The sequence below is a fragment of the Sparus aurata genome, chromosome 21, assembly GCF_900880675.1.
Source record: "Sparus aurata chromosome 21, fSpaAur1.1, whole genome shotgun sequence".
Lineage (NCBI taxonomy): Eukaryota > Metazoa > Chordata > Actinopteri > Spariformes > Sparidae > Sparus > Sparus aurata.
In genome coordinates, this window is record NC_044207.1 from 110,619 (window position 1) to 129,887 (window position 19,269).

At 45.6% G+C, this 19,269-nt stretch overlaps 1 protein-coding gene across 2 annotated transcripts in view; it reads right to left on the minus strand.

The window, feature by feature from the left end:
- Positions 1–4,201: 4,201 nt before the first annotated feature.
- Positions 4,202–19,269, minus strand: part of chd7 (chromodomain helicase DNA binding protein 7) — an 86,998-nt gene continuing 71,930 nt past the window's right edge. Inside the window, exons 26-41 of one of the 2 annotated variants that reach the window (XM_030403541.1) lie at positions 19,146–19,235; positions 16,250–16,353; positions 14,230–14,359; positions 13,799–13,914; positions 12,074–12,494; positions 11,666–11,874; positions 10,508–11,527; positions 10,035–10,201; positions 9,688–9,942; positions 9,190–9,360; positions 8,844–9,077; positions 8,521–8,730; positions 8,263–8,403; positions 8,020–8,124; positions 7,665–7,842; positions 4,202–7,432 (exon numbers count right to left, since the gene is read on the minus strand). In XM_030403541.1, the coding sequence (XP_030259401.1) occupies positions 6,393–7,432; positions 7,665–7,842; positions 8,020–8,124; positions 8,263–8,403; positions 8,521–8,730; positions 8,844–9,077; positions 9,190–9,360; positions 9,688–9,942; positions 10,035–10,201; positions 10,508–11,527; positions 11,666–11,874; positions 12,074–12,494; positions 13,799–13,914; positions 14,230–14,359; positions 16,250–16,353; positions 19,146–19,235 (4,591 nt within the window). In that variant the 3' untranslated portion in view covers positions 4,202–6,392. The remainder of the gene's footprint in view (positions 7,433–7,664; positions 7,843–8,019; positions 8,125–8,262; positions 8,404–8,520; positions 8,731–8,843; positions 9,078–9,189; positions 9,361–9,687; positions 9,943–10,034; positions 10,202–10,507; positions 11,528–11,665; positions 11,875–12,073; positions 12,495–13,798; positions 13,915–14,229; positions 14,360–16,249; positions 16,354–19,145; positions 19,236–19,269) is intronic. The other variant, XM_030403540.1, reaches the window with a different exon arrangement.

A 19,269-nucleotide genomic window follows, 5' to 3' on the forward strand; every position in this document is an offset into this window, starting at 1 on the left:
TGAGCCTGAGCCTCCAGAGGGTCCCTGTGTTATGGAAGACGTCCTGCCTCATTCCAGTCCCAAAGACGCCGCAGCCCAGCAGTCTCTCTGACTACTGACCGGTGGCACTGATGTCTCATATCATGAAGACCCTGGAGAGACTCGTCTTGGAGCAGCTCAGGCCTATGGTCAGGCCGCACCTGGATTCCCTCCAGTTCGCCTACCAGCCCCGGATTTGAGTTGAGTATGCCATCATCTTCCTGCTTAACCGTGTCTACACCCACCGGTACAAGCCAAGGAGCACTTGCGAGGGTCACGTTCTTTGACTTCTCCAGCGCTTTCAATACCAACAGGCCTGCTCTACTGGGTGACAAGCTGACGGCGATGCAGGTGGATCCCCCCCTTGTGTCCTGGATTGTGGACTACCTCACTGGCCGACCACAGTACGTGCGCTTGCGACACTGTGTGTCAGATGCAGTGGTCAGCAATACCGGGGCCCCACAAGAGACTGTCCTCTCTCCTTTCCTCTTCACCCTTTACACCACGGACTGCAGCTACCAGACAGAGTCTTGCCATCTTCAGAAGTTTTCTGATGACTCTGCTGTCATTGGATGTATCAGCAAGGGTGAGGAGGCTGAGTACAGAGCTGTGGTGGACACCTTTGTTACATGGTGTGAGCTGAACCACCTGCAGCTCAATACAGCAAAAACCAAAGAGCTGGTGGTGAATCTGAGGAAAACCAGGACACCTGGGACCCCAGTTTTCATTCTGGGGAATAACGTGGACATTGTTGAACATTACAAATATCTGGGGTGTGCATTGACAATAAACTGGACTGGACTAAGAACCGCCTCTATTTTCTGAGGAGGCTCTGCTCCTTTAACATCTGCCGGACGATGCTGAGGATGTTTAATGAGTCTGTGGTGGCCAGTGCTATTATCATAGGTGTGATCGGCAAAGGACAAAAAAACAGGAAAATATACGGCTCCACTATGTCTGTCTTTACATTTATTTTGTCCCGTTGTCGGCTTCAGCTAAGAAAGAAATAGTTTGCCCAACACGTTCAAAACTCTAAGAACAGTTAGTGTTTCCCCTAGATTTTTTTGTAGCAGTGGTGCTCTGAGTCGGTAACCAGCAACACTAGGGGGGTCCGGGGGTGTGCCCCCCCGTAAGAAAATTTTGAAAAATAACCCTTTATATATGACTACTGGTGAGATTTAAACAAAAAAAAAATCATTTTCTGAATCAGAAACTAAGACATGAGACAAAATAGTGTTGAAGCTGAGATTGCTGCTTGAAAATATGTTAACTTCTTGAGCATTAGATAACTTTTTTACCATTATTTTCTTCATTATTACAGATTTGTTATGGAAACAGAAACTGTTTCAGAAGTCAGTGGGTCAGATGACATTGAAGTTATTGAGAAAAAATTATAATTTCTGCTTATTCATTTCTCTCTATAAAAGCAAGGAATCTCTGTCTGTCTGTGTGTGTTTGCCTCTAATATCTCTGCAGATCAGGATCAGACTGACCTGAGAGTTTCAACATGGCTGCTGCGTGGTTCAATAATGTGTGTAACATCGCATTTGTTTGGACTGCAATGATACCGTGAATACATTATTTCAGAAATGCTTTACCAATTCCGTTAGCATTGCTAACCATAGCCACCACAGTCACGAGCGCACCAGAGTCAATCACTGCATACCGTAGCCACGTGCGCACCACAGCCAATCACTGCAGAGCCCACCGCCACCCCCCACCTTAAGAAACAAGCGGATTTATACCTGCAGCGGTGCGAGCTGGACCAGGATTTTGCCGGCGGTTCAGTCCCGTTCTGTTCTGTGCATCTAAACTGACTGTTGTGGATTAATGAGACTAAGCGAGTCCGGACCGAGTCTGTTCAGGTCTGAGGAGATCCGGAGATGCGCGGACAACAAAGTGGAATCGGAATCTGTGGATGTTCGTGTGTAGCTAGCTGCTAGCTGCTAGCCCACCCCCACGGCCCACCTCCCCAGTCGACATACCGGATGCACCGGCACGTTCAAAACCGGACTTAGGGTCAATAATGTCCGCCACGCTTTTTCGCGAATATTGCCATCACGTTTGCTTTGTGTCTGGTGCAGGAAGAAATGGTAAAAACAGGCTTTTGTCACAAAAGTGTTCGCAAGCAGCACATTTGGTTGTTGAGGAACGGGGAAACCTTCAAACACAACCTCATTTGGCCATCCATGAAAAAGCTACGTAACCTCCCACTTTTCTATAGTAATACATGCTTCCTACGGGCAATGCACTAGTTCATATAAAATAGAGGAAGCACTAAAATACAATAACGATAGCTGTGTCTCATTCGTCCACTTTACTAATACAATGTGCTGCTGGATTGGAGTCACTGGGTCACATAACATGGAAGATATCGAAAAAACAATGCAATTATTTTGTATTAAAGCTAGAGTCTGTAATGTTGTTCAGAAACACATTTTGTTATACTGGGTGAAATGGTCCTTCTATCCTGAGAGTAGTACTGACCAATCCGTGCTATCCGGCCCGAAAAGCACATATTGGTCAGATGCGTCTCATCCTCTGTCCCTCCCTACTCTGACGCGTCACGTTTCACTGTTGCCGGAAATATTCAGCACACTCCTCTGGAGAAATACGGAGTTGCAGGAGAAGAGGTTCATTTTTGTTACAATGGCAGAGAAAATGCGGCCAGCGTTACTCTTAACAGCTCAACCCGCTAAAAAGGCAAAGAAAAGAAAGCCTGAGGCAGAAAAGGCTGCAACAAAAAAGGCTCTGGATAAAGAAAGAAGTCGGACCGAGTCAACATCGGTGCTGCGTTTGAGCAGTGGAGACAACTGGGGCATGTGAAGGGCTTGAAAAGTGATGCAGAGGTTGCTCTCTTTCTGTTGGACAGGTAATTATATGTTTTGTTAGGGGGGGATTTGTTATTTTCATGAAATATGTGAGGTTTGCCAGCTTGGCTACGTTTGTAGCTTGTATTAGCCCAATGCTAACGTTAGCTTCTTTGTGTGTTGTTTTTAGCCATCAGAATGGCTAATGAGTCGGCCCAGTTTCCACTGGATACGGGTCCGCTGCGTTGCGGCCCCGATCCGGTTTTGCTCCGCCGTCCGGCAATCCCCACCAGTTGCGGTATGAGTCCGCCACGGCGCAGTAAGGTAGACAGCTGGCGTCAGGAGGCCGAGGAGTTCCCAAGATAATCACATAATCACTCGTGGCCCCAGTTATAGGTCGTCTGTGTTATTAAAAACAACAACACGAAGTGTTCCCGACCGAAGGATTAGCAGAAGAGCTTGTGTTTGTCTCTTTTTTGAGATTTGTGTGCTGGTGTCAACACTAAGTGTTTTATCTTGAAAAGCAACCGGATGTTGTTTGTTATTTCGGCGCTTGACTTTCTGTCTGTCCGTGCTAAATTCAGCTGAATTGCTGCGTCTTGCTCCGGCATCTCCTTCTCCCTGCTGAGTCCCACTAACAGGTGCGCGTTCAAGTTTGTGGGGGAGTGGCTTTGGACACTGCAGGGTGGAACTTAGAGGAGGTGCCACTTTCAATTCTTGCTAGCTCTCTTGCTAGCAAACTGTACAACTCCTCCCTCTGATGATCAGACTATAGACTACATAAAAAACAAAACAAAAACACAGAACAAACAAAACAAAGAAAAAGCAAAACTGTAATTTAAAGTACAATTACTTCTCTGTATAGTGTATATATTATCTCACTGTATGTTTTATTGTATATATTTCCAGACTGTCCACTTTATTTTTTAATATTTTATTTTATTGTTTACTTTATTATGTTATTTTATTATTGTGTACTTAATATTTTATTTATATCTTTATCTTTAGTTTCCATTCACACTGTATTTCTGTTTCCTCTTTTGCACAGAGCGCCTGTAACATTTGAACTTTGTTCAACTCCACAGGGTACCTTTTGATTCTTAAGTCCACTTATCAGCTTTTTGGAGATGTAACCACTGCTCATTCTGCACCAGATCAGTTTGCACAGTTGCTTTGGAGTGGACCTTGAGTTGAAAACATTATCAGATTTATTAAATTCTTGGCTGCTTTTCACTGCAGCAGGATAAGTTGAGCTGCTTCCAAAAGTGCTTGAGTCGGATGTCATGTAAAGCAAATACTTCACAAAGTGCCATCAGAAAATGTTCCCACAAGTAAAAGAAGGCTGGAGATAAATAATGAAATGCAATCAGAGGTTTGGTTTCCTAGTCGAATATCATGATTCACTTTTATTAAAAGCATCATAGCTACAATTCATCATACATGATGTCTCCAAAAAACAAAACAAAAACGACAAACACCAAAAAAAAAAGAGGGAAAAAACAAAACATTTACATGGTATGTCTGTAAACTTCAAGGCTAGATAAGAATTTTGAGGTAATGCTCTTCAGCTTGCTGGCTAAAAGTAACAAAAAGTCCATTTTTTCAAGAAAAGTAGCTAAGTAATAAAGGTACCTGATTATTTTAACTCTTTAACACCAGTGCATCAACAGGAACAGAGTGAGACAAAATTGATTGCAGTACTTCTTTGTCATCATTTACAGTTTAAGTTTTGTTTTTCTATTCATACGACACTTGTGGTTATTCATATAGTGTGTGTGTGTGTGTGGGGAGAGTGATGTTGGAACATTCAAAAGCTGCCTTGGTTATTGCTGTCTCAGCATTAGAGAGGAGAACGAGGGGGCTCCGACAGGGAGGGTGGCTCACAAACATCTCTCCCCCTCCCGCTCTCCCAGTTCTCCCTCTCTGCATCTGCTGGGCTGGCTGTGATAGCAAATGTTAATAAGACCTGGCCACAGTGTGTGTTCGAATGTACTTTCAAATATTTTAACTACTCGTGGCACTTGATTTATTTCAGACACTTAAACTGGCCTTAGAAATAGAAACATATCAAGCACCACTCGCACTTTTCAAGTATTCAACACTCAACGACCAGAGTTGAACTTCATACAGAAACTTATGAATTTCCAACCCTGTTGAAATTGTGTCTCAGTCCTGTTTAGGCCAGGCCTGGTGTCAGTGTGTGTGACTAGAGAAACAGTCTTCAAAGAGAGGGTCACTAGGGAGCAGCACTTGGTCTGAAGCTACCGGGATATGAAGGAAAAGAATACAAATAAAAATAAAAAAAGTATTTCAACGTGGCAGTGACCGGGAAAATCAACCATCTCATGTGCCCCCTTTAAAGAATAAACCTGAAACAACACATCCCTGTGTGGACCACCGCTCCGAACCCATTCACAGAAACCTCCAAACAGTGATGGCTGGTTCTGGTGGCATGAAGCGGACCAATCAGAAGGCCTGACTGGGGGCAGACCAGCCCTCCTGCCACCCATGAGCCAAAACCAGCCGCCCAGAAAGAGGGAGAGGGACAGGATTCAGATGTGGCAGTGGAAAGATTCAAGACTGGTATTCAAACAGTGTGGGACTGGGTATAATGATATTGATTCAGCATGCATGCATGCATGCATGCTCACACGCACAAGCACACACACACACACTCAAAGGAAAACAGCTGCAAGGACGAGTCCACCCAGAAACAGTCACAAAACAGAGAGGGTTAGAGAGGTTAGTGTGTGTAGTGGCGGACTTGAAAAACTAAAGGTGTGAGTGTGCATGTGTGTGCAGCTGATGATCAAGCATGTGTTGGGATGTATGTGTGTTGTGGTAGTCAGTGTGTGAGACTGAGTGTTAGGCCAGTCTGGTTTCATTTTCCTCCTCAGAGTCAACCTGGTCCGATATGTGAGAACTTTAAACCTGCTCTGAAACAGAACAGCTCAATCAACTCCATTACCCACAATCCCTTTTGTAGCAGCTTTGTCAGACAGACAGCTGAATTAGCTGTAATGCTGTTTTTTGAGAACTGATGTTAGAAAATAGCTGCTAGTGGGCATTTCTCCTTCTTCAGATGAGATGCTGCCAATAACCAACAACAAAACAGTCGAGACGAAGAAGGAGGGAGCAGAAATATAAAATAAAGATCTGAGAGCTGAAAGCAGCAATAATAATAATAATAATAATAATAATAATAGTACTATTGGAACCTCGTTACGTCCTATTTGAGGGATTGTGGGAGAGAAAAGTGAGGGTGCACCATTCACAGTGCACACAGGCCAACCAGAGAGAAAAACAGTCTTTGAAGATTTGAGGATTTCCCTGACTACAGTATCAATCAGAGATTTAACTTGACACACACACCTTGTCCTCTCTGATTCAATATAGCTGGCCAAAAAAACTAGAGTGAGCGAAATCACCAACAACAATGTAAAGGAAAAAAATTCATACTAGTTTGGATATTTCTGGTGGTGGTGTGTAAACGTGGTGAGGGGGAGGAGTGGGAGAGATCAGAGGTGAGGAAATGTCTGAGGCCAGTCGGTTCTGTGTTTGATTTCAGTCACTCTTGTCCTTCTGGGGAGACGACGCTGCCTCCTCCTCTTCTCCTCCATCCTCCAGGGCTGAAACCTCGCCTCTTGTTTCCTCCTCCGCTTCACCCTCCTTTTCCTCAGCCAAGTCACTCTCTCCACCTTCCTCCTCCTCCTCTTCTTCTTCCTCCTCCTCCTCCTCCTCCTCCTCCTCCTCCTCCTCCCCCTCCCCCTCCTCCTCTCCTGTAGCTTTCAGCCCTCCCTTCTTCTCTTCTCTCTGGGGGTTCATGGTCATGATGTTGCCCCCCAGCGCACCAGCCATGGCGCTTTGCAGCTCGGCGAGGGTGGCGGCGGTGGGGAAGCCAGGCAGGCTGAGCCCCCCGAGGGCTGGAGGTAGGAACATGGAAGGGTAGAGGAGGCCAGGAGCCATGGTGGAGAGGAGGAACGGGTTGAACGCCAGAGAATTGGCGGACATGCCGGCTGCAGCTAACAGGGCTGCTGCGTCACCGTTGATGTTTGCTTCAGCTGATGAATCAGCAGCTGGGATCTGGGGAGCTGCAGCTGCATTATTAACTAATTTCTCAAATTTCTCTGCTCCTCCCTCCTTCTTCTTTTTTGACTTCTTCACTTCTCCCTCCTCCACAGACTCCTCCTGCTCCTCCTCCTCACAATTTTCTCCATCCTCTTTTTCCTCTCCCTCTCTCTTCCTCTTTGCCTTCACCGTCTCGTCACTCTCTCCTTCCATTGTTCCATTGGTGTTCCCTGATGCAATGGCGACAGCTGAGTTGGATTGTGCTGTAGCGGCCGTCACCAAGCTACCACCAAACAGTCCACCTAAGCTGAACATGTTGGGGAGGGCAGCAGCCATGTTGGGCAGGCCTCCCATGCCAGGCAGCATGAGAGGCAGCATGGAGGCAGCGGCGGCGGCGCTGGCAGCAGCCTGCTTGGGGTCAGTGGGTGGAGGGAAGGCCATCAGACCAGCAGCCAACTGGAGAGACTGGAGGCTCTGAAGGGACGACAAGTCCATCCCTCCGAACAGACTGTTCAGCAGTAGAGGGTTGATGCCTCCTACACACACAGAGTCAAAATTAAGCTTTAACAGCACAAACACATTCACTCCTGCTGGAAAATAGCTCCCATTTCCTATCATTATTATTGACTGTGTGTTTTCTTTAACAAAATAATATGGTAATGGTATATTAATGGTAATATGGTAAAGTTACACACTCCTGATAGTACGTGTACCTGTCCCTAACAGTATTACTGTATGAAGACTTGTTGCTTTAGCAGTGATTTGTACCTGCAGATGAAGCAGCAGAGGCCAGTGATGCCTGGGCAGCCTGAGCTGCTGCTGCCTGGGCAGCAGCCGCCGCCTTGGCAATCTCAGATTTGGGTCGTCGTCCCCGACGACGGACACCCTCCTCCCTTACTACAGGACCGGTCAGAAGGCGGTCGAACATGGCTTCTGGGAGGAAACCCTGTGGAGGAGGACTTCGGTTAGAAAACAAGTGACAACACCAAGGTGGCTGAGCACCAAGGAGCCATAAGGAAGCAACTCGTAACCACCCGTTTCTTTTTGTACAAGAGCAGCGATATGTATTAAAAACACAAATACAAATGTCAAACTATTTATAGGATTTGCCTTGGTAACTAACCGACTGTTTGACGATTTCTGTCCAATCAGGGGCAATAGAAAACTCTGGATTCTCCAGCAACCATCGGGGAAGCTCCTTCATTGGTGGGGCCATGGCCCCACCCATCTGAGGAACAGGAAGATGTAATGTTTTCTTGGAAGATCAATTGATGTAGAAAGATAGACTCTTGAAGAAAACCACTTTTACTAAGACAACATATTGTATACAACATGTACTATCGATGTTTTGAAAGGAGCTGGTTACCTTGCGTCCATTGCGTCTGTTGACCACAGGCACCCTCTCTTCTCCAGTCAGGGTGTTGATGTCAATCTTGTTGGGGTTTCGACAGCGGTGACGCTTCTGTTTGGGCTTAGAAAACTGAGACAGCAGTAAATCCTCACTCTTCTGTAGAAGCAAGACAAAACGCAGAGAGGTGGATGTGAATAACTTGTTGGGAATTAACACTTCACCTTAACTACTTTGTTAGAGTGAAATATTAAATAAAAACAGTTAATGACGTACTGGTGTAAATCCAGCCATGTCCATGGTGTATGTTGGGTGCCGTCTCAGCCAATCTCCCAGCTCTTTGTTAGAAACTGCTGCCCCTTCCTCCTCCACACTGCTGGAGGCCCGAGATCTGGCACTGGGGCCCTGCTCGAGGATGGTGAGGGGTCTCTGGGCACGGGCAGGACCCTGAACACCCTCCAACATCTTTGTCTCCTCACTATCATCCTGAATGTAACACAGAAGAGTGGAGAAGGAAAAATACATTTAATTTAGATGCTCAGACGGTCAACACTAGTAACTTTCCTGCTCATGAAAACATACAAACACACAGTCCATACCCCTCCTGCTCTCTTGTTGCCCATAAACAGCAGCTCCAGGCCCTCTACATTTTTCCTGCGGCCCCGCCTCCGCCTCATGATTGGCAGGTCAGCCTCCATTGAACCGTTGGCTCTGTGTGCAGAGGGCGAGGCCTGCTGCAACAAGTCCATCTGAGCTTTGAGGGAGGGGCTTGTCACCAGGGCACTGGGAAAGCCAGTTAATGAGGGAGAGGCCTTGTGGTGATGATGCACACCCTAAACAACCAACCACAACAGTTTTCGTTAATAAACTAATTTTTGGTTGTGTGTCGTCACAATTTCTGAATAAGCATCCTACTACTGGGGCGAGTATGTTAGGTGTGAGCACCTTGGTGAGGTCTATCGCCTGGTTCTGGGACTCTGTAGCAGCATGGGTCTCTCTCAGCTGAGCCACCATCTCCATCAAGTTACGTCTCTTGGCTGCCCTCTCTGCTTCTATCTCGATCTTCCTCCTCCTCCTCCTCCTCTGTCGAGGCACCGTCAGGCTCAGAGCATCCTCCTGCAACGTCAGGTCAACAATTACATGAGTAAGTGGCCGAACGACAACAACTTACCGATGAGCCTGTAACATTATTGTTATTTGTAACACATCAACAGTATGTTTGCTAACAGGCTAATTCTAGAGTTCCAAGAAATAAAACTGCAGGTTACCCAAAGATGCTCATCTAGAGCTTTAAAATAGATCTGTTTTTTGGACAACTTAAGTAAAAATCAAGTTTGTGAATAGATGAAGTAATGATTTTATTTACATTACTTCCTGTCAGAAAAATAACAAAACAAAAATCAACCATAGTGAAAACGTGTGTTTCTGTACAAAGACACTCACATGAATCTGTGGGGATTGTGTTTTATCTTCACTCCCACTGTAGGGTGTATGGATGCCAGCCATCGTCAGCTGGGCCAGACTCCGTCTCTGCAGCGGGCTCTCAGTCGCCGTGGCTACGGTCGCTGCGGTTACCGTGGAGCCATGTCCTGGCAACAAGTTGCTGGGGAGGTCAAAGATGTGGCGTCTGTTGACAGGCCACTTGCCTTTAAGGACGGCCTCGCAGATGTTATCCATCCTGTTGATCATCACTCGATCCTGAGGGGTGGAGGAAATAGGGAGAGTGGATGGACTGTCCTAGAAAGGTTTTTAGAAATATTAACCAGTGTTGGCTACTGACTGAGACTCACCTTAGGCCAGAAAGAGAAGCCATAGGAGCGCTCCTGTGAGGCCTGCAGTGTAGACGTTTCGGGCAGGTCTTCCGGACAGAACCCATCTCTGGTTTCATTTTGGGCCGATGTGCTCACAGACGCCATACTCTCCTCATCAAAGTTCTTCTGCTCTAAAGCAGCACTTGCTGTGTGGAGAGAGGAATGGTCATGTGGCCACTCAGATTATTACAAAGGGATTCAAACTCATTATATTCTCTTGTCGCTTGAACGTGACACTGCTGAGTCATGAGGGGAAACAGCAGAAATAAGCCTGTGACCAAGTGCCATGTCAGCAATGATGATAACTGACAACCAGAACAAATTTATGGTTAACAAGTGGGATTATAATAAACAAGAGCACAAAGTGTTGGGTAGGAGTACATTTCAAGTCATCGTCTCTCTGATAAACCAAATCCAAAGTTTGCTTTCAATAAGCAATAAGCACTTCTTACTTTCAGGCTGGGAGGATTTCTCTGATTTGTCATCTTCATCCATCCTCTCTTCGTCTTGTTCCTCTGGGCTTTTTTCTGTGTCAGCTGACTTGAGAGACTTGGGAGACTCAGGGTTCTCCTTCCCTTCTCTGTCCTCCTCCTCTGTGGTCTTGTTGCCTGGCTGTGCTTCAGGAGAAAAGGACTCGGGATGTTCTTGGAGCTCAGTCTTTATCTCTTTCTGGTGCACAGAAGACTCGCAGTGAAGAGATTTCTCTTCTGTAAAGTCTTTGACGTCATCCGTTGGCTTGGAAGTCTTCTCTCCTTCTGTACCATGCTCCTCTTTATTCTCTTCCTGCTCCTCTTTTTCTACTTTGGGCTGGACCTCTTCCTCTGTCTTCACCTCGTCCTTTGCCGAAGCAGTGGTTTCGCCTTTCCCTTCTCCAACCTCTTCCTTGTTTGCCTTCGGTTCATCAGGAGTTTCAGACTTAGTACACAGAATGTCATTGGCATCTCCTCCCTCTGTATCCATTTTCTTCTCTTCCATCTCTGGCTTCCCTTCCTCAGTTTTCACCTCCTTCCCTTCTCCCTCCTCCTCTTTAGCTGCTTTAACAGCAATCTTAGCAGCAGTAGCTGCACTCGCCAGCTCTGCGGGGGTGAGGAGGGCTGTAGGGGTACTTTCTGCTGCCCCCATCCCAGCTTTTCGGATCTCTCCCTGGGCTTCCACGCAAACCCCAGCACCTGGCTGATTGGTAAAGCGCTGGTGGGCCTCCAGAAAGGCTAAGGTAGGGTCGTTTAAGATGTGATAATCTGTCCGGCTTACACCATGCTTAGAGGCTCCCAGGAGGAGGTCCTGGTCGTGGCGGCCACACTCCCACCACTCTGGGAGATCAGGGGAGGGCTGGCAGAGCTTGAGACGCTCAGAGAGCTGCGGATGAGGGAGAACCTGCTCTCGGATGCGGCGGAGCAGTTCGATACGGTACAGTGTACGAGAAGCACGCTCCTCCGTGATGGGGTCAATGATCAGAGTTGGGTCAGGAAGTTCTGATTAGGTAAAAGACAGGGACAGTCATTGGTAAGAAAACCAACAAAAATGTCATGCCAGACACTGAACCATACGCAATGACGACAAGACGTCATTCTGCCATGCAGTGACCTCAAGCAACACACATTTGCTCTTACCTGTTTCAGTCTTGACCTGCATTCTGCAGACCCGTTTACACATGGCAATGAATGAGAAGTAATATTTCTCCAAGCTCTCATCCGTTTTCTTGTCGAGTCGAGCAAAGGCTCTAAACTGTGTCCAATCAAATTTCTGGCGCTGGGTATCAAAGACGACTCCGAAGGTGGACACCACACGGTAGAAATCAGCCTCCTCGCGACGAGTCCATCTGTCACAGGAACAAACAAGAGTGTGAGTATGTTCAACTACTAAAAGTTCCATGATATCAGATAAAATTATATCATGATAATGTCTGCCATATGTCAAGGCTGTTTTGTAGGATGGCAATACTGTAAGGTACATCTATACTCACATATTATATGTTAAATTGTTGAATAAACCTTGTAGGACATTGAGTGCAACACTACCTTTGTCTCCTCTCCTTGTAGTACATGGCTCCATCAGCCATCAGAGCGCTGGCAGTAATCACTGGTGACGCCTCTGCCATGAACTGTCCACCTTTGGTAAAGTAAGCACCTCCTTTAGCCAGATATGGGTTTCCTTCTGCCATGAACACTCCTGGTCCATCTTGGATGTATGCTGCCCCTCCTCCTGTATCTGTAACCATGGTGATGGAAGGCAGGAACTCCCTGCGTCTTCGCCTGCGACCATCGGGCCGGTTGAGGGCCTCTTGACGGAGCTGCTCTCTGCGGTTGGAGCGCTGGTAGGCTGTGATGAGGCGACGCAGACGGGCAGTCAGAGCTGAGGCTGCTGGCCAATACAGACGCTCGTTGGAGCCTGAAGCTCCATCCAAAGTGGGCACACTTTGACCGTTTTCACCTGATTTAGCTACAAGGGAGAAAAGAGGAGAGGGAATGAGGAACAAAGGAAAAAGATATGTTGTCATTTTCCCTCTCGATTCTTATATTCAGAGATTCAGAGTAAGGTTTGAGGTGATTGTCAAGTATGTAGTATTTTCCAGAACAGCAGTCAGTAATGTCATGTGACTATACTCATGTTCTACATATTGCACCATGGTCCTCTTTCACAACTGCAACAGATCTTCAGCACTGACGGTCAGTATGTGCTTTGTTAATTTTAAACAGGGGGGATGGTCCAATGGGAGCACCACCCTGCCCTGACACACCTGACACTCCTTGAAGGACACACAATGAACATTGTGCAAAATAGCAGAGCCCGACCGACTTATCGGTATTTGCCTTTACTGATTTATCGGCTGATTTATAAGGTTTTAAACCCTTATATTTAAAAAGTATAATGCAGAAAAACATGCTTGGGGTAATTAAAAATTGGTGTAATGACACAATTTGGCCAGCAGAGTGCGTTTCAATGGGGGATAAAACAGCTGGTGTCAGGAAATGTAACAGCTACCTCAGTAGTGGTTAAACTATAAACCAGCACAAAAATTGACAATTGGCAACATAACATAAGCTACTATGTTCTGAACAGGCATACTTAGAAATGCAAACAAAAAGTAACATTTTGTCTTTAAAACATAAATAGCAAACTTTTGTTGGTCATGTCATTTTTTAAGTTTTTATACAATTGGGGAGTCTGTACAGGGCGTTTTATTTTGAAAATTGACCGGATGCTCTATGGCTTTCCTGTGTCTTTGACTTCCTGTTGGTGTGATCTGCTCTGTGCAGCTTGCTGCAGCTTTCGTCAAAAATAAACCGGGCAGCGGGATCGCAAAGCAGCCGTGCCCAGCTTGAATTCACTGTGCGTTGTAGCTGATCGCGACCGCTTGTGATTTGTCACACACTATCTGCTACTAGCGGATGGAGAGTGATGGCAGGTTAACAAGGGGGATGCTTTTTGGTCATTTTGCTAACAAGGGGGACGGCATCCCCCCTCATATTGCCTACTGCTGACGGTCTTGTATCACTTGACATTCTTATGGTCACCGCTCATTTCATTTGTCATTCTTGTACATTTGAATAGGTTTAGTTGGTTTGTGAGATTTTGCAGGGCTGTAAAGAGCTGTTTTGGATGGTGCTTTGAGACTAAGACATATCTTCTCAAACACCCTCAAAGCTTCTTCCCACAGAAAGTGGGTTCATATTCAGTTTAATGGTTTTTAAATCCAATTCTTCTTTTCAAGCACCTTTCAATTTGTGTTAATCTCAGTTTACCTTCGGCTTCACCTTCCACCGTTTCATCCTTGTCATCCAGTGGAGAATTAGTGAAGTCATCCATGTCATCTTTGAAAGGCATCCGCAGGGGTTTGTACTCTGGATCCTCATCTTCACTGCAGAGGTTGAAGGGATGGACAAGGAATTGAAGATTTTTATTTCATGAGGGGGCCGCCTGCTAACAGACTGCAAACTGACCATTTGTTAATTATAAAATGTGAAGAACATATAACACAATTCACAAAGATGAAAGAAGATTAAAACAAGGTGAAAAGAAGTTAAGAGACCAAAAACCGTAGAACACAACTTTGATTCGAAGAATTTTCACCATCACATTTTTTGTTGAAATTAAATCACTTTAATTTAGCCAGATTAGAATAAATGGGGCAGCTGAGAAGCTGCCTATTGGTGAGTGATGCCTGCTTTCTTACCCCTCGACACCATCTGCCATCATGTCGGAACCCCTCTGCTCAGCGGCGATAGCTTTGGCGTCCGGCATGCCCACCCTCTCCAAGAAACACAGGGTGGGGTCAGCTCGCATTGAGTTGTACTTCTCATAGCCTGCATAGGAAGAAAAAAAAAAAAACACACGAGAAGTATATGAGCCATGTGTGGAGGTATCAAGTGGATTTTAATCAGTAAACAGTCAACGAAGCTTCAAACAGTGTCACTAATTGGTCCACACACACACACACACACACACAGGTTACGCCTAGAAAGAATGTTGAGAAAAAGTTGTGCTCTCTTGCTCACGTCTAGACAGACAGCACAATTTTACATACACTTTAACATATGTGTACATAAGCACACAATATTAAAGGAGGGAATAGACAAAAACAGCAGCAGAAGGGCAGACCCCAGGAGCCAGCTGCTGACAAGACAGACAGCCTGGGTGTGCGTGTGTGTGCACACTTGCCTCATTCTGTGTGTGTATGTGTGGCTAGAGAAGTGAGCCTGCAGGTGCTCATTTGTGTCAGCGAGAGAAAGAGGGACGAGAGTGGAGAGAGAGAAGAGAGACAGATCGAGAGAGAGGGGAGAGGAAGGAGAGAGAAGAGAGACAGAACGAGAGAGAGAAGAGAGAGGAGAGAGAGGGAGAGTTTGTATCATGGTGTGAAAGTGAAAAAGTGGGTTGTGTGAAACTGTGCACGTCAGTGTGCGCGCACGTGTTCGTGTGTATGTGTGTTTGTCCGTTAATGGCATTCAGGCAGAATAGATTAAAATGTGCAGATTCTACTGAGACATCGGGAGGGCGAGAAGAGAGGGAAAAATGGAAGGTATGAGAGGGAAATGTAGAGGAGTGACGGGGATGACGGCAAAGAAAGAAAGGAGGACGAGGAGAGGAGAAGAGAGTGGATAAACATAACAGAACCACACCGCCTCTTCTTCAACCCTTCATACATCCCGCGTTCCCTCTTTCTCTCTCCGTCACATTTCAATTGTCTCGGCTGAACACGCGCAGATGCACACTAATCATCATAAACGTTAATCATCAGGGCCTTTATAGGCCATCACTTTTCAGTGTCTGTGTCTGACGTACTGTCTTGTGTGCATGTGTGTGTCTACATACAAAGCTCACGGTGTGTGTGTGTGTGTGTGTGGTAGTCCCCCCAAGGGCCTCCCTGGTGAATGAGGATTATGATTAACCATGGGAGAGCCCTTTGTATTTGTGTGAGTGTGTGAAAGTGTGTGTATGTCCTAATTGAATGATAGAGGGTGGAAATGATGGAAAAATGATGACGATTATGCCAAATTAATATGAATGAGGGTCTCCATCCTCAGCACACACAACAACACTCTGCCCCATCGGACTGTCACATTCAGTCAACCAGGCACTCAACGGTGGGTCAATTGCAGATTAACACAACTGTATCAAACAGTAATCTAAAAAAGCAAGTTAACAGTTGATGGAAAGCAAGATTTGGGAGATTCAACTTGGGGATCAGCTTTGTTTACAACATTAATACCAGCAACACAATGCACACACGCACACATGCAGCCAGTACTGAAGCCAGCCATCAATCACACTCCTAATACCACACCCTAGCCTGTCAGCTGTGTACCGCTATCTCCATAGCAACACCAATCAACCAGTGGCAGCAGAAGTGGGTGTATGTGTATCTCTGCCCTCAACCATTTTGGGGTGGGGTGGGGGGGGGGGAAGAGACAGAGAGAGAGAGAGACAGACAGAGAGAGAGAGAGACAGACAGAGAGAGACAGAGACAGAGAGAGAGAGACAGACAGAGAGAGACAGAGAGAGAGAGACAGAGAGAGACAGAGAGAGAGAGACAGAGAGAGGACATGATGCTTACTGGGTTGGAAACCGCTGGAATGTATCGCCGAATGTGTCTGAAGGTGATGACATGTTATCTCCATGTGTGATATTCATTTTGTATTCACTGTGTTTTGGCTGCCATGTGCAGGGAGTGTGAGGTGCTGGGGTGTGTTTGTTACCGTGTTTGAAGACACCGATGAGCAGGGCTTTATCTGCGTCGCTGTCCCACCAGTCAGCTGGGACCTCGGCATGAAATGGCTGGGGGATCCAGATATCCAGCTCACTTTGGCAGAGAAACATACCAAATCACTGATAATCAAAATACAACTGTTTGTGTTTAATCTACTTCAGTTAGGAATCAGTCTTGTATTTTAATTCAGAACAGGAAAAGGAGAAAAGTAAATCAGATAAGCCATTTTTGTTGTAATCAGATTGTTGTCATCTCCGGTTGGTGGCTGACATCTTACAAATACCCCAAATATTTGAGGAGTATTAATGTTTAAGCAGTTTTGTTGTCTTCTTCTCATGCCTTATGTCTCTTATACTTCTTGTCTTTAATATCCTTAAGTGTCTCCATGTTATGAACAGAGTAAGCTATGGAGACAGTAAAAAGGAATAATAAGCAAGAAATTCTGCTTGCCAGGATGTGTTCTGTGGACATGAAAGTGCTGATCTGGAAATGACTAAAGCTGATGAGGATATTGAAAGTGAGGTGTTTACAATATGGTTGAAGTACAAACGGCCAAAAGTGGATCCAAAATATTGCAAAAGTCAGTGTTGATGCATCAAAATGGAATCACTGACTAAAATAATTTCAGTAAGTAACAGTGGCTTGACTTAGTCACATTGAGAGTAAGCAACAATCACTGAGGAGTTGGGTAACCTTCACACCAAGTGGGATTTCATTAGGTGAAAAGGAGGCACCGTTCTTCTTGGACATCTGGATTTTTTTTATCATCCACCATAATACTGTCAAATCACACTTAAAGCACTTTCTTCAACCATTTCATAAATGCCACATACAGAACCATGACACTGTTGTGTTTCCAGGTGTTACTGAGTACTACTGCATCTGTGAGAGACACTGTACAATGCCTTCTGTGGCTCCAGAGGGGGCTGTGTGAGACTGCCCCAATAGATTTCTGTAGTGCTCTTCATCTCAGCTTGAGGCCTGCAGCTCAAAGCTATATTAGCCTCTTCTAGTATGAATCTCCAACAAAATCGGCAGCAGTTGAGTTGCACTGTGGAGCCGTTTTGACAAGGAAGAGCAATGTTTGGAATAACAGGCTAATTCATCTGGTTGTCCTGCATCAATTATGATGCTTCTATCAAACTGCCCATCGTGTGTCAACAATGTAACAGGAACTATCCAGTGCTCTCTGAAATGCACCTACTCGTACAGACTAACAGGTAGGAGGTCCACCATTACTCTCCTGCCTGTTAGGTCGCACTCGGATCGACACTTTGTCTGTCTTGGCGGCAGCGCACCGGAGATCCAGCTCCAACGGTCAGTAGTTCATAAACCTTCTTTTTAGTAAACTCTGCGTACACAAACAATGTTCTCAATGCTCGTGTTCATGTGTAGAGACCCTGGTGATACGAGCAAAGTTTCATGTTGTGTCGAGCCTTCTTAGTGAAAAATAGCAATTTTGATGCTAGCGTAAAAGGGCCCCTGCACCCCATTAGAAATTAGCTTTCCCGATAACGAAACTACGGTACATCTTAAAAGTGCCTCTTTCATCGCAATTATGCATTTACACTAAGGCTTGACTCATATTCAATCACAAATAAAGCCTTGGTTGCTTTTTGGCGAAAGTTTCACTTTAAGTGCTGCCCGGACCAATTTTTACGTTGTCAGGAGTCCAACCAATACCAGTTATCCTGTCAAGAACAGAACTCTTTGTGCACATAAATGACAAACTGAGAATAGTTAAATGGTTTAAGGATTTTGTTGGTTCAATTCTGTTGTGCCACAACCCTCTTCCCAAAATCCATTATAGAAAATGGTGTTTGCAGCTAGTTATGGAGAAAAAGGGTTCAATAAACAATGGAAGCAGAAAGACAGAGGGTGACAGGAAGAAAGAAGAAACCAGGGTAACGGTCCCTTATCTCTGCAAACAGCAGCATGCCTGGCCTTGGCAACACACACGTATGCATGCGCGCCAAGACTGGCATGCTAAATCCCCCTGGCATATGTTGGCATGATGGCACCCCGTATGCTCATGTCTGACACACACACACACACACACACACACACACACACACACACACACACACACACAGGGAGAGGGGAGGGGAAGGCAGTGGGAGAGATCAACATGAAGAGCACGTGCTCCACATTATAAATGCATCCACATCTGGGTGAAAGGATGATGAGAGGGGGATGGGACATGATAAGAGTCTAAAGTATACTGCAGAGAGAGGGAGAGGTGGACAGATGGCAAGAAAAGTGTGGTGTGACAGTAAATGAAGGAGGAAGCGTGAGGGATTTGTCACAATGAGAAAAACAGTCAAGGTGAGCTGTACAGTTAACCTTCACATCAACAACTCTGTGACGAGACATTGATTACTAGCTTCTAGTTGAGAGCCTCACAGTGCAATGTTTAAAAAAACCTTCTAACTGGGTCACATTTGTGTTAAATAGCCAAGTAACTGTGTTGTATCTGTGAGAATAGGAAGAACCCTGCCAAAGAGGACACTAGAACAGACAGAAATACACCCCAGCAATAATTCATCACACATTCATCTAAAACATCAAACTCTTTCATGATGCATCTAATACATGAAAGCCTTTCCATTGACTGCAAACACTCTCAAATACACAGGATGTTGATGGGGTTGGGAATCAAGCTCGCTAAACCTATGGACATTTAAGGATGTTTGAAGTTTCAAATAATCACCAGAGCATGGTGGATGAATAAGATTTGCAAAGCCAGAGGGCAACCAACCACCAGAGTTTGACAAAAACATTTTGGGTCATTAATCTGACAATAAAATGACTGTTGGAATCAGCCCTCTGTACTGTGGGAAGACATGGTTAAAGAGACGATTAAATGAAGGCAGAAAGTTACTAACCTGGAGTCGGCTCCTTCCAGGATGCGCTCAGCCTGGTCACCAATGACTTCCTGTCGCAGATAATACAGCATCCTCACCCTCAGCAGCACCCTGCAAAACAAAATCTTGTTAGTTAAACTGTTCT